The 15,316-nt window shown below is 49.5% G+C and overlaps 1 protein-coding gene across 4 annotated transcripts in view; it reads left to right on the forward strand.

The window, feature by feature from the left end:
• Window positions 1–15,316, forward strand: part of LOC144770974 (uncharacterized) — a 93,203-nt gene that overhangs the window by 44,497 nt on the left and 33,390 nt on the right. For 2 of the 4 annotated variants that reach the window (XR_013599079.1, XM_078655839.1), the window contains exons 4-5: window positions 4,514–4,630; window positions 10,145–10,243. Coding sequence is in view for 2 of the 4 variants with exons in the window: in XM_078655839.1 (XP_078511965.1) it covers window positions 4,514–4,630; window positions 10,145–10,243 (216 nt within the window). In the remaining 2 variants the exon portion in view is untranslated. The remainder of the gene's footprint in view (window positions 1–4,513; window positions 4,631–10,144; window positions 10,244–15,316) is intronic. The other 2 variants (XR_013599080.1, XM_078655840.1) reach the window with 1 other exon arrangement.

A 15,316-nucleotide genomic window follows, 5' to 3' on the forward strand; every position in this document is an offset into this window, starting at 1 on the left:
ACACAGGGTGTGAAGGAGGATGAGCGTGAGAGTACAGCGGGTGTGAAGGAGGATGAGTGTGAGCATACACAGGGTGTGAAGGAGGATGAGCGTGAGAGTACAGAGGGTGTGAAGGAGGATGAGCGTGAGAGTTCTATAGCGGGTGTGAAAGAGGATGAGCGAGAGAGTACAGCGGGTGTGAAGGGGATGAGTGTGAGAGTACAGTGGGTGTGAAGGAGGATGAGCGTGAGAGTACAGAGGGTGTGAAGAAGGATGAGTGTGAGAGTACAGCGGGTGTGAAGGAGGAGGATGTGAGAGTACAGAGGGTGTGAAGGAGGATGAGTGTGAGTGTACAGAGGGTGTGAAGGAGGATGCGCGTGAGAGTACAGCGGGTGTGAAGGAGGATGAGTGTGAGAGTACAGCGGGTGTGAAGAAGGATGAGTGTGAGAGTACAGAGGGTGTGAAGAAGGATGAGTGTGAGCATACAGAGGGTGTGAAGGAGGATGAGCATGAGAGTACAGAGGGTGTGAAGGAGGATGAGTGTGAGAGTACAGCGGGTGTGAAGGAGGATGAGCGTGAGAGTACAGTGGGTGTGAAGGAGGATGAGTGTGAGAGTACAGAGGGTGTGAAGGAGGATGAGTGTGAGCATACAGAGGGTGTGAAGGAGGATGAGTATGAGAGTACAGTGGGTGTGAAGGAGGATGAATTTGAGAGTACAGAGGGTGTGAAGGAGGATGAGTGTGAGAGTACATAGGGTGTGAAGGAGGATGCGCGTGAGAGTACAGAGAGTGTGAAGGAGGATGAGTGAGAGTACAGAGGGTGTGAAGAAGGATGAGCGTGAGAGTACAGAGGGTGTGAAGGAGGATGAGTGAGAGTAAAGAGGGTGTGAAGGAGGATGAGTGTGAGAGTACAGTGGGTGTGAAGGAGGATGAGTGTGAGAGTACAGAGGGTGTGAAGGAGGATGAGTGTGAGAGTACAGAGGGTGTGAAGGAGGATGAGTGTGAGAGTACAGCGGGTGTGAAGGAGTATGAGTGTAAGAGTACAGAGGGTGTGAAGAAGGATGAGTGTGAGAGTACAGTGGGTGTGAAGGAGGATGAGTGTGAGAGTACAGAGGGTGTGAAGGAGGATGAGTGTGAGAGTAAAGAGGTTGTGAAGGAGGATGAGTGTGAGAGTACAGAGGGTGTGAAGAAGGATGAGTGTGAGAGTACAGTGGGAGTGAAGGAGGATGAGTGTGAGAGTACAGAGGGTGTGAAGGAGGATGAGCGTGAGAGTAAAGAGGGTGTGAAGGAGGATGAGTGTGAGAGTACAGTGGGTGTGAAGGAGGATGAGTGTGAGAGTACAGAGGGTGTGAAGGAGGATGAGTGTGAGAGTACAGAGGGTGTGAAGGAGGATGAGTGTGAGAGTACAGCGGGTGTGAAGGAGTATGAGTGTGAGAGTACAGAGGGTGTGAAGAAGGATGAGTGTGAACGTACAGAGAGTGTGAAGGAGGATGAGCGTGAGAGTACAGCAGGTGTGAAGGAGGATGAGTGTGAGAGTACAGTGGGTGTGAAGGAGGATGAGCGTGAGAGTATAGCGGGCATGAAAAGAAGAAGATTAAGAGATGTTTGTGGGGAGAGAGGATGTGAGAGCACACAGGGTGTGAAGGAGGATGAGCGTGAGAGTACAGAGGGTGTGAAGGATGATGAGCGTGAGAGTACAGAGGGTGTGAAGGATGATGAGCGTGAGAGTACAGAGGGTGTGAAGGATGATGAGCGTGAGAGTACAGAGGGTGTGAAGGAGGATGAGTGTGAGAGTACAGAGGGTGTGAAGGAGGATGAGTGAGAGTACAGCGGGTGTGAAGGATGATGAGTGTGAGAGTACAGCGGGTGTGAAGGAGGATGAGTGTGAGAGTACAGAGGGTGTGAAGGAGGATAAGCGTGATAGTACAGCGGGTGTGAAGGAGGATGAGTGTGAGAGTACAGCGGGTGTGAAGGAGGATGAGCGTGAGAGTACAGCGGGTGTGAAGGAGGATGAGCGTGAGAGTACAGTGGGTGTGAAGGAGGATGAGTGTGAGAGTACAGAGGGTGTGAAGGAGGATGAGTGTGAGCATACAGAGGGTGTGAAGGAGGATGAGTATGAGAGTACAGTGGGTGTGAAGGAGGATGAATTTGAGAGTACAGAGGGTGTGAAGGAGGATGAGTGTGAGAGTACATAGGGTGTGAAGGAGGATGCGCGTGAGAGTACAGAGAGTGTGAAGGAGGATGAGTGAGAATACAGAGGGTGTGAAGAAGGATGAGCGTGAGAGTACAGAGGGTGTGAAGGAGGATGAGTGAGAGTAAAGAGGGTGTGAAGGAGGATGAGTGTGAGGGTACAGTGGGTGTGAAGGAGGATGAGTGTGAGAGTACAGAGGGTGTGAAGGAGGATGAGTGTGAGAGTACAGAGGGTGTGAAGGAGGATGAGTGTGAGAGTACAGCGGGTGTGAAGGAGTATGAGTGTGAGAGTACAGAGGATGTGAAGAAGGATGAGTGTGAGAGTACAGTGGCTGTGAAGGAGGATGAGTGTGAGAGTACAGAGGGTGTGAAGGAGGATGAGTGTGAGAGTACAGTGGGTGTGAAGGAGGATGAGTGTGAGAGTACAGAGGGTGTGAAGGAGGATGAGCGTGAGAGTAAAGAGGGTGTGAAGGAGGATGAGTGTGAGAGTACAGAGGGTGTGAAGAAGGATGAGTGTGAGAGTACAGTGGGTGTGAAGGAGGATGAGTGTGAGAGTACAGAGGGTGTGAAGGAGGATGAGTGTGAGAGTACAGCGGGTGTGAAGGAGTATGAGTGTGAGAGTACAGAGGGTGTGAAGAAGGATGAGTGTGAACGTACAGAGAGTGTGAAGGAGGATGAGCGTGAGAGTACAGCAGGTGTGAAGGAGGATGAGTGTGAGAGTACAGTGGGTGTGAAGGAGGATGAGCGTGAGAGTATAGCGGGCATGAAAAGAAGAAGATTAAGAGATGTTTGTGGGGAGAGAGGATGTGAGAGCACACAGGGTGTGAAGGAGGATGAGCGTGAGAGTACAGAAGGTGTGAAGGAGGATGAGCGTGAGAGTACAGAGGGTGTGAAGGATGATGAGTGTGAGAGTACAGAGGGTGTGAAGGATGATGAGCGTGAGAGTACAGCGGGTGTGAAGGATGATGAGTGTGAGAGTACAGCGGGTGTGAAGGAGGATGAGTGAGAGTACAGCGGGTGTGAAGGAGGATGAGTGTGAGAGTACAGCGGGTGTGAAGGAGGATGAGTGTGAGAGTACAGAGGGTGTGAAGGAGGATAAGCGTGATAGTACAGCGGATGTGAAGGAGGATGAGTGTGAGAGTACAGCGGGTGTGAAGGAGGATGAGCGTGAGTATAGAGGGCGTGAAAAGAAGAAGAGTAAGAGATGCTTGTGGGGAGAGACGATGTGAGAGCACACAGGGTGTGAAGGAGGATGAGCGTGAGAGTACAGAGGGTGTGAAGGAGGATGAGTGAGAGTACAGAGGGTGTGAAGGAGGATGAGCGTGAGAGTACAGAGGGTGTGAAGGAGGATGAGCGTGAGAGTACAGAGGGTGTGAATAAGGATGAGTGTGAGAGTACAGCGGGTGTGAAGGAGGATGAGTATGAGAGTACAGAGGGTGTGAAGGAGGATGAGGATGAGTATGAGAGTACAGAGGGTGTGAAGGAGGATGAGCGTGAGAGTACAGAGGGTGTGAAGGAGGATGAGCGTGAGAGTACAGAGGGTGTGAAGAAGGATGAGCGTGAGAGTACAGAGGGTGTGAAGAAGGATGAGTGTGAGAGTACAGAGGGTGTGAAGGAGGATGAGTGTGAGAGTACAGCGGGTGTGAAGGAGGATGAGTGTGAGAGTACAGAGGGTGTGAAGGAGGATGAGCGTGAGAGTACAGAGGGTGTGAAGGAGGATGAGTGAGAGTACAGAGGGTGTGAAGGAGGATGAGTGTGAGAGTACAGAGGGTGTGAAGGAGTACGGGTGTGAGAGTACAGAGGGTGTGAAGGAGGATGAGCGTGAGAGTACAGAGGGTGTGAAGGAGGATGAGCGTGAGAGTACAGAGGGTGTGAAGGAGGATGAGTGAGAGTACAGAGGGTGTGAAGGATGATGAGTGTGAGAGTAGAGAGGGTGTGAAGGAGGATGAGTGTGAGAGTACAGTGGGTGTGAAGAATGATGAGTGTGAGAGTATAGAGGGCGTGAAAAGAAGAAGAGTAAGAGATGCTTGTGAGGAGAGAGGATGTGAAGCACACAGGGTGTGAAGGAGGACAGACGGTCTCTGGGTCTGAGAGAAGAGGATAAGAGATGCTTGTGAAAGAGAGAGGGGATGTGAGAGCAGAATCTGAAAGAGTACGGGTGTGAGAGTACAGAGGGTGTGAAGGAGTACTGGTGTGAGAGTATAGAGGGTGTGAAGGAGTACAGGTGTGAGAGTACAGAGGGTGTGCGCGACTGTCAGCAGACAGAGAGTAGGTGACACTTGTGAAGGTGAAGAGAGATGTGAGAGCTGAGGCAGTGGAATCATGGATTCTCCATCCTCTACCAGCAGGTGCCAGACCTCACAATCCCGATGACTTACATAAGATGAACAAAGAGGAAATCATTCATCTGGACAATATTCCAGAGACAGAAGGACGAGAAGGAAGCGAGTGCCTGGCTGAAGGTAAGGACCAATGGAAGTTCTGGGTGCAGTCTAAAACCAAAGCGCCTCACAGCCGCCTCTGATTTGTGGGTCCCCTTAGGAATAATGTGCAGCAGGGACGAGGTTGTATTCGTGAAAAGATCTGACTCCCAGGAAGAAATAATTTTTGATATTAAATACATATGCTTATACCGTGCAGACTGTGTAGACACACTTATGAGCTACCTTTGAAGATGTGACACAGATGGCCGGATTGTGTCCTGCGTCTCCTGCCTTTCGCAGGTACCAGAGGCGCTGCCACCGGCTTCTGTCTGAGATCAGCCTTCGTGGGGTGGGATGCCTGAAGGGGAACTCTTTGCGCCTTCAGTTAATATTGACCGGGTCTGGTGGCTCAGTGGACAAATGCGTCCACTGCTAGGGCCTGCGTTTGACATCATGGTTACAGGTTCAAATCTCAGTGGGTCCACTCAGCCTTTCATCCATCTTAGGTCGATAAAATGAGTACAATTGAGTTGGATAACAATAAAACATCTGTTATTCTGCACCAAGATACCTACGTGTGAACGTGCGCTTTACAAATACACGTGTTATGTTATTGAAACCAAGTGTGAACGAGCGAAGTGCACTGAATACTAAGGCGACACCAGAGTGGGCCGCCTCCTCTCTGGCTTGGATCAGGAAGGTAACGTTGGCGGCCCATCTGTGGTGGCGGTGGTCTCTGGATGACTGACACATGTCTGTCTGAGCCTAGGTTCAGGGATCTGCATAAACATCAGAAGTTATCTCCATCTGCACAAGGAGAGACCTTGTCCTCCTCTGCAGGTCCAGGCAGACCCTTGTCTCAGTGACTCTCTCCTCATCCGTTCCACTCGGGTTTCATGAGTAGAGGAGAGAGACGGAGTGAGAGTGGGCATTGATGCCTCCTCCTGCCATTTAGCACAGGTTCTTTTGGAGATGACCGCTCGTCCTGACTCTGGCCATTAGATCCTTGTTTGGTGGAACCGCACGGCGAACCCAGGACCGACGCCCATCTTCCCAGGACTGGCAACATGTAGGAACGTGGGTTTCTGTTGCTGTAACCCCCCACTTTTTTGCCACACTACGGATGCACTTTCACTTGATGTGCCCTGGGTCCCTGCCAATCAGGTTTCCTGGGCCTGTGTTCTTTCCCAAAACTAACCTAATGGGCATTACTGGCCACAGGTCAGCCCCTGGTAAATGGTACCACAGATACCCAGGACACTGTGACCAGGGAAGACCTCTAAGGGCTGCAACACTTATTGTGCCACCCTTAGAGGCCCTGTGCCTCTACACACACACACACACACACACACACACTGCCTTTGCAGGCTGAGTGTCTTGGTGCAGAACAAACTGAAGAGCCTACAACCCACTACCCTGGCATAGATCAGTCACCGCTCTAGCTGGGTGCTCTATGCCAGTGCCCTATGCCAGTGATGAGGGTACAGGTGCACGAGCTCCGTACCCCTACAGTGTCTAAGTCCTTTCTTAGACACTGTAAGTGCAGTGCTGCCATTAAGAGTATATGGTGCTGGGAGTTTGTCATTTCAAACTCCACAGCAGCAGTTTGGGATCAAACTTCTCAGCACATTAAACCCACACTGATGCCAGTGTGGGTTTTAATGAGAAATGCACTCAGACGGCATCTTAGAGATACCCCCTGAAAAACGACCAGCCTCTTGTGGGTTACCTGACTGGTACACCCCAGCCTGCCACCATGAGACAAATTGCTGGACCCCAGGCGTGGGAGCCTTTGCTCCCTGAGCACAGAAACAAAGCCTTTACTGGGCAGAGGTGTTCACACCCCCCCCAGGCCAGGAAGAGTCATCTATGGCAGGGGAGCTTCAAAGGCCTGGCAGCCTTTGTAATGTGACCCCCAGCCTCTCCTGCGATCAGGAGCAGCCCCCTTCCTGTCTCCCCTCCTTTTCGACGAGAAGACAGGCGGGAAAACTAGCCAGCCCATAAGGTGTGCCCACATCTGCCAACCCCACCCCTCAGGAGGGGGAGGCGAGGTGAAGCCCACTCTTTAGTGCCCACCATCTTGCAGATGGCAGTCACTCCTCAATCAGGATTAGGGATTGTGCCCCCTCCCTCACGTGGGGTGAGCACACCGAGGGTGTAGTCACCCTAACGTTAGTAGCCCATTGGCTACTGACCTCAAAACCCCTAAACGCCCCCTAAATACAGTATTTAGGGGGCAGCCCTGAACCAAGGAGGCAGATTCTTGCAAACTAAGAAGAAATAGGACAAAAGAGGACACCCAGCAGAGGAGACAGCAGAGAACAACTGACTTGGCCCCAGCCCTACCGGCCCGTCTGCAATTTCCAGAGATCCTGCGCCAGAAATTGTCTTGTCCTGTAGCCAGCGACCTCCAGAAGCCTGGGGAGGACTGACTGCCTTCAACAAAGACCGGATCTCCTCTAGAAACACCAAAGAAAGATGCGGAGCGTGCTGAGCAAAAAGAAACCCGGTGCCTGGAACCACCACTGCACCCGTCGCCTACGGCCCGACTTCGAGTGGCCCACCGGTTCCAGCGAGGTTCCCCAGCGCTCCAGAGTCCGAGTCCACTATGGGTTGACTCCTCCAGGACTCCTCGACGTCGCCTGCAGCCTTTCCACGGAGACCCCCCAACCGCAAGTGGCCCGTTAAGGTGAAATCCGACCTCAAAAGACACATCTGCATCCAGCCGCCCTGCACCCTAGATAAAAGAACGCAAGGTGCACCTACGTCCCTGAGCTCTCTAACTTACCTGCCTAGCTGTTGGTTCCTCCCGGAAGTCTGCCTGGACAGAGCCATCAGCTGAAAACCAAAACCAAAAATCTCCATTGAAAACAAAAGAGCACCCAACGCCAAAACAGCACCGTGCACCCAGGCACCCCTGCGCCGCTGCGGGTGCACTTTGTGTGCTAAACCGTATCCCCCTTTGCCCTGAGCCTAACACCAGGAGCTTGGCTCACAGAACCTTGTGGCCTGCTTGCCAGCAGCCACCAACCGGTGGCCCCCAACCCCCCATTGGGCCTCAGCACTCTGCACCCTGCACCCGGCCGCCCAAGTACTGCTGAGGGTGCACCTTTGGTGCTACTTTGTTCCCCCATTTGCCCTGAGCTCAAGTCCACAAGCTTTGCTCCCACAGCTCAGTGGCCTGCTCACCAGCAGCCACCAACCGGAGGCCCCCTATTCCCCACTGGGTCTTAACACACTGCACCCGGCCGCCCTAGTGCCGCTTAGGGTGTAACTGGAGTGCCTCCTTGACCCTCAGGGACCCCTGAGTCTATCCCCAGAATACCAACTCCCACAACCAAGTACTTACCTTTGAACCGATAACACTATGTTCGAGGCATGTGGGCTGCTGAATTCATATCTATGCATAGATCACCGCCTAGTGTTGGGTCCGGATGATTGCACTTTGTTGTCTTGGTAGAGTCTTTGAAGTATCACGAGATAGATGACTCCTCCCCTGGACTAGAGTGCACATAGGCATCTTCTCCATCCTCAGATTGTTTTTTCCGCCATTGTGTTCGGATGCTAACTCCTATACTCCAACTTCGGAATCAAAAACAAAACTTTTCTAAAGGCCAAAAGGCCTTTGACTTCGACGGTATTGTTCTCGTTCGGTACCTCTCTACTCGATCCAGCTTTCCATCTTGACTCTGTCGTCGACGCGGGCCGATGGGCCTTTTCGACGCCACTTGAGCCTACCGTCATTGGAAAGAAGCCCGTTTAAAAGGTGCCCACAATGCAACTCCAAGTTCCCACATACTGACAAACACTCAGTATGCAACAAGTGCCTTTCCCCAGACCATAGGGAAGAAACCTGCCCAGCCTGCGCCCAGTTTCGGTCGAAGAAAACAATACGGATACGACGGGCCGCCAGGAAAGAAATGCAGCGACAGGCACCGGAACCAGACAACATCTTCGATGATGACCAGGAACTACCGGAAGCTCCAGACTTGGACCTAGAGATCGTCACCGTCGAGGACTACTCGGACTCCGATGACAAGATCCCACTGGGGCAAATCGTGAGTACTCTGCCCCTGACACCAATTAGCCCGTTACCAAAGGCTCCGGTCGAGGCATCGCCAAAAGGCCTTAGCCTAGATCATAAAAAGTTTTGCCAGCCCCGCCATCCGGCTCGGCTCCGAAATCGAAACCGAAACCTTCAGAGACCCCAGGGCCCGGTACCATCGTCCCGAAGAAGGTTCCAGAGCCAAAAAAGGTCGTCGACCCGAAGGGCGGCGAACCGAAAAAGGCCGTACAGCCCAAAAGCGTCGAGCCAAAGAAGACTGTCGACCACAAGAAGGCCGCTCAGCCAAAAACTGTCGACCCCAAAAAGGTAGTCAAACCGAACAAGGGCACGCAGCCAAAGGGCGCCGAACCAAAGAAGGTCGCCGACCCGAACAAGCCTACTGTTCCTTCCTCCATAGGATAACATTGACTGTTTTTCTTGGAAAAGTTTCTAAGTGTGGAGTTAACGCTGTCCTCTGAAGCTGCCTTACTGCTCGCCCACACTACCACAAATAGAGTGTGAGGTGCTATCGACTTTACCTCTGCCTACGTTTGGGGTTTCATAGGACTCCGTACACACTATACCTTACTTTGGTATAGTATAGACAGAGTCAGCTTCCTACACAACATGAGAGTTTAATCGACTGAGTTATATAAGTACCTGAGATCCTTCCAGGCCGGTGATCCCTCTAAGCTTGTGATTCCTCCAGTCATGTGATCCCTCCAGGTGGCTGCTTTTGCTGTCTCCTTATGCAGGAACATGCGGCTCTGTTTCTGGCACAGAACAAATCACTCTGTTCTGCGCTGATTAGTGTCTCCATTGTAATTCTGACATATCTGCCAGTCTCGGTGACAAACATCTATGCGTGAGATTGACTTGTAGACGGTGAGGTCTCTGTAGAGACCGTCGTTTCTGGATGCAGCTGCGATTCTTGTCAATCTCCGGCCTGAGGCGACTGCCTCTATCTTTGAGTTCTCGGAATGTCTGCAGCATGTTTCGGTTGACCTTCCCTTTCTGCCTTCTGCGGGGCACTTATCCTACCTGGATCTGGCCTGTCATCGCCTCCCGGATCTGCGGAGGAATGTCAGATCATTAAGACAATCTCTTGTTCTTAGGCCCCTTTGTCATTCCTGATGGTCCTCACTCCATGGAGGTATGTCACTCTCAGTAACACTTGGCAAAGAGCTATGTCTTGTCATTCAAAGCAGCTTTCTACACCTTGGCCTATGAACTCCTCTATGAATCGTAATGACTGATACAAACCATCCTTCCTGGTGATAGCGAATGACAGACATGTGCAGAGTCAACCCTTCAACCAGTAACGCCAGCTGTGCATGAGACACTTTGGTAGATGTGCACGTGCGACCAGATGTCCCCAGAGCATGATGACAGTCTCTCATAGACTGGGACGAATGAGTACCTGTCCCCAGTGAGAGCATTCGCCTGTGACTGATATGTGCCTTCATGCATTGGAACATAATGCTTACTTGTTTCTATTTGTTTAACAGGAGATGGGGACTGTCCGTCCCCAGTAAAGGATGAAGATGAGGCCTTCTGTGTGGAGCACATTGACAGTAGCAATGAAGAGAGCATCGGCAGTCCCCCAGGTGAGAGGTTAGCGCTCTGTGATTTGGAGTCAGACCTACAGGAAGCAAGCCTCCATAGCTACAGGATTACAGGAAACGAGCTTAGGTAGCTATAGGTTTACAGGAAGCGAGCCTCAGTAGTTATAGGTTTCTGAAAGTGAGCCTTAGTAGTAACAAGGTTACAGGAAGTAGGCCTCAGTCATTATAGGTTTACAGGAACTGAGCCTCAGTAGTTACAGGTTTACAGGAAGCGACAATCAATAGTTACAGGTTTACAGGCCGGAAGCCTCAGTTTATAGGTTTACAAGAAGTGAAGCTCAGTAGTTAGTGGTTTACAGGAAGTAACCATCAGTAGTTACAGGTTTACAGGCAGTGAGCCTCAGTATTTATAGGTTTACAGGAAGTGCGCCTCAGTAGTCACAGGCTTACAGAGAGTAAGCATCAGTAATTACAGCTTTACAGGAAGCGAGCATCAGTAGTTACAGGTTTACAGGCCGTAAGCCTCAGTATTTATAGGTTTACAGGAAGTGAACCTCAGTAGTTACAGTTTACAGGAAGTGAGCCTCAGTAGTTACAGTTTACAGGAAGTGAGCCTCAGTATTTATAGGTTTACAGGAAGCGAGCCTCAGTAGTTACAGGCTTACAGGAAGTGAGCCTCAGTAGTTATAGGTTTACAGGAAGTGAGCCTCAGTAGTTACAGCTTACAGGATGTGAGCCTCAGTAGTTACAGGCGTATAGGAAGTGTGCATCATTAGTTACAGGTTTACAGGAAGTGTGCCTCAGTAGTTATAGGTTTACAGGAAGTGAGCCTCAGTAGTTACAGTTTACAGGAAGTGAGCCACTCTCAACTCTAGGCTCATCACTCTCACCTCTGAGCTCATCACTCTCAACTCTGGGCTGATCACTGGAGAACTGGGCCTTATGGGTCCAGCGGCGCAGGGCACGCCTAATATCTCCGGGTTCACCTGCCTTGTCAGACAGAGACACAAGACACTCTGTTAGGCGTAGAAAATCAGGTTTATTAGCTGCAGCTAATCACAGTGGTCCTAGAAGTACACCAGTGGTAGATTCAAAGCAAAGAGTGGGCGCTACCCACGAATACTTAACTAAATATTTTCTTACGCCAACAGATGTCCGTCTAACATCTCGCGATACCAATCATCACCAGATGGGCCAAGGCAGGGGGACAGTCAGGGCAGCAGTCGTCAGCAGCCGTCGGAAAGGAGTAGCCGCGCTTCAAAAGACTTTCGGTCCACTTCGACATACAGGGGTCGCTCACGTGGTTCGCGAATCCTCCAGAATTTTCTTGCGAAGCTCCTCACGATCTTCGGGCTGAACCACTACCACTGAAGTCGCCCACACTTTGGGCGCCAATTGGAGAACTGGGCCTTATGGGTCCAGCGGTGCAGGGCACGCCTAATATCTCCGGGTTCACCTGCCTTGTCAGACAGAGACACGAGACACTCTGTTAGGCGTAGAAAATCAGGTTTATTAGCTGCAGCTAATCACAGTGGTCCTAGAAGTACACCAATTGTAGATTCTCAGGAGACTGCCACTTAATTCCGTGGCGCACAATCTATTATATTATACAGATTTACAATGCCCACTCCCAAACATACAAAACTGACGAATAGGAATAGTTCGAAAACAAGTTATCGAATGTCCAAAACACACCCATTCTTCAGACCCCGTGTGCTCTCCTCCCCTCAAGTTAATCAACACTAGTGCCCGTAATTCAATTTGCAGGTGGTAGAACATGTTTGAATGCTTCAAAAGGATAGTTTATGTAACAAGAGTATTCACGAAGAGAATAGCGAAGGCCAGTCAAATAAGATAAAGTCAGGAAGAATAGTGAGAGCCAAACAGTCAGTCGAGACAGAGATCAATCAGCCTAGACATGGATTAGTGGACTCGGCCAGACCCCGACATCGGTTTCGTAAACAAAGGCAGAGGGTTTACTCTTTAACAGACAAGACACGTAGCAGCTGAAAAAGGCAAAAACAGTGTCCGCCGTGCTGCCTGAGTGAGGCAACACAAAATGGCGGATAGACACAAAATGGCGGCTAGATACGAAGCAGAGCCGAAAACTACGTAACCTCAGACCCTCCTTTTGCCATACTCCGGCAAAGCACAAAAGACTCATGCTAGTCTGAGTCGATGTCAATGGTCATGAGGACATTGAGTTGTTGCTGTAACATCATTCTAATATTCTCTGTTTTTGGTGACACTGGTTTTGGAACGCATACAGTGGCACAAAGTCCACAGATGGCTGGCCCACACTGTAAACAGAGGCAACAAGAAAAGATGATTGCTAGAATCGCTCCAAGGAAAGTTAATACTTTCCATCCCCATGTGGACAGTAGTCCCCAAAATCATCCCATCACAGACCAATCTCCAGTATCCTGATGAATGGACTCGGAGATGACATGTAGTTTAGAAATGGCTTGGTATACTGTAGGGGCATTATCAGGAACGTAAACGCAGCAACTAGACCCAATTAATTTACAGACTCCTCTATCGGCAAGGACGATATCTAAAACCATCCTGTTTTGTAAAGTCATAAGAAGATCCGCCTGAAGTTCCACTGTCAGATTATTCAATGCTCCAGAAGTTACGTTTATGGTAGCATCGACAACATGGACTAGACGTCTGATATTTCTGCTATTTACTATTGGACCCCAAAAGGGAAGAAACCCTTTCAGAAAATCTCCTCCCTCTTGTCCAGCTGTGTCGTCAGCATCGATAACCCCTCTACTATATCTCTTTCTATGGTAATCTGCAGGAGCAGTATATGTCGGAGGAAGACGGAAAGCTATATAACATGTTCCCGAGAAATATGTAGGAAGCCATGTATAGGCTCTGTCATGGCAGATAAAGTATGTGCCTTGAGATGGTACTAACGGTGAAGAAACTGAGGGTGTGTAAACATATGTATGGGAGCAATTACTCTTTTCCAGCCTAATTTTAGTATTCTGGCCATTTATTTGTAAACACAAATTACCTTTATGAGGTATAGTCGAAATCGGTGAAGATCTTTTCTGTTTAATCTTGTCAGTGAGGCTAGTGATATAGCGTGTCACATTCCACCCATCATATGCTTGCTTCTCATCCTTGGGAATTTTACTAATGTCAGCTATTTTTGCCATTGTTACTATTGCCTTTATCAACGGACTGTGGCTAAAATCCACTCCACCATTATAGGACCCACCAGGAGGGTATCGAAGTTGATTCTGGTATGCATTAGAAAACATAGCCAGATAAGCCCAAGCAGAACCTTCCTATGAAAATGGGAGAACTAGATACGGCATCCCTCTCTCTGTATTGTGGGGCATAAGCCCACAAACCCAACAGTTAGTTGTATTTACTACCAATTGATGCTGATGTAACAATTGGATAAATGAATTGTTGAGATATTCCGTTCTCCTCATCTGCTCATGGTCTGGGAGTGCATAAAATTTGTGCGGAGAAATAGTGGTAGAGGAAATAAAGGAGACAGAAGTAGGAGCAGGTGCTGGCTGCATAATGTGGACAATCCATCCTACACATGCTAATAAACTGCATAAACTTACTAAAATGCATAATGCTACGCCACAACGACTAAACAATAATTTCTTATAATGGTTTCTTTTCATCATTTTAATATCGCCCCCTCCCATTTCATTATCCATTACTCTAAAGGCGTTGCTCACGATAATCTTCCTTAATCACTTGGCTGTGATTGTTAGCCGTCCTATGACACTGCAAGTCCTGTTGACCTAGTCACTATTCAGGTCACAGCCTAAGACTCCTACCGTGACCCTGCAACTTGATGGATAAATGGAAAAGGAATGTTTTTTTAATAAAAACAAAATTTTAAAACACAGAGTTCAATTGTCCTTGGTCAATCTTTGTCGTAGGTTGTACCGTGTCTTGCCAGGTATCGTTTGGTCTTTAAGCAAAGTTTTTGGATCTGACGTGTTCAGACGCAAGTGCGATGGTACAGCTTCCTGTAAGACATCGTCATCTTCTTTTTCAGAACTTGTCCAGTCCAGACGTGCACTACTGAATGGTACAAATCTGGGTTCTTTTTCACATTTGTTGTCACCAACACCTTCTCGGAACCACTGGTTATAAGGTAACGGCAATGGTACCCTTTTGCAGTGCATGCCGTGGATCCAGTTCTTCTTCCCCACGACCTTCACTGCTGTACGAGTAGTCAGTAAGACTTGCCTCGGCGGCCCCCAACGAGGTTCCAGGTTCTTTTTCCTCTGGAAGTTTTTCAAACAAACCCAGTCCCCAGATTGGATGGAGTGTCCTGGATCTGAGGAGGCCTCCGGCAAAGCGTTTTGGACCTGTTGACGAATAACACATAATTTAGTGGTAAGGTCATGCAGATAGTCAACCAACAATGGCTACGGAATGTCCGAGTATTTCTTGGGTCGAGGGACTCCCCAAACATTGTCTGGGCGTCCAAAAACAATTTCGTATGAGCTAAGCCCCAAACGAGAATGAACTGTTGTTCTTGTTGAGAGAAGTGCCAACGGCAAGGCATCAGGCCAGGAAAGGCCTGTGCTGGCCTGTATCTTTGCCAATTTGAGCTTGAGAGTGCAATTGTAATACTCTACCAGACCCGCTGACTGAGGATGGTTTGCCGCATGGAATTTCTGTCTAATACCAAGACCCACACACACCTTCTGCATAATTTGGCCTACAAATTCACTCCATTGTCCCTCCAGACAATGCGTGGCAAACCAAACCTCGGGAAAAATTCCTTCAAAAGAACTTTGGCAGTGGACAAAGCAGTATTATCTTTTAGTGGGTAGGCTTCTATCCATCTGGAAAAGGCACAAACCACCACCAGAACATACTTGAGGTTGTTAAAACGTTCCATGTGAATATAGTCTATTTGTAGTACCTAAAAGGGATACGTAGGGGGAGTAAAATGACCTGCGCCGGAGTTGGTGTTCCCTTTCCTGGATTGTGCATCAAACAGACAATACAATGCTTCACCACATTTTCTGCACATTTGGGAATACCTTCATTCTGCCATACTGGAGCCAGAAGTTTACATATGCCCCTTGCATTTATATGCGGTACAAAAGGGGGTGGTGATGG

Source organism: Lissotriton helveticus, chromosome 7, assembly GCF_964261635.1.
Source record: "Lissotriton helveticus chromosome 7, aLisHel1.1, whole genome shotgun sequence".
In the NCBI taxonomy this organism is placed as follows: Eukaryota; Metazoa; Chordata; class Amphibia; order Caudata; family Salamandridae; genus Lissotriton; species Lissotriton helveticus.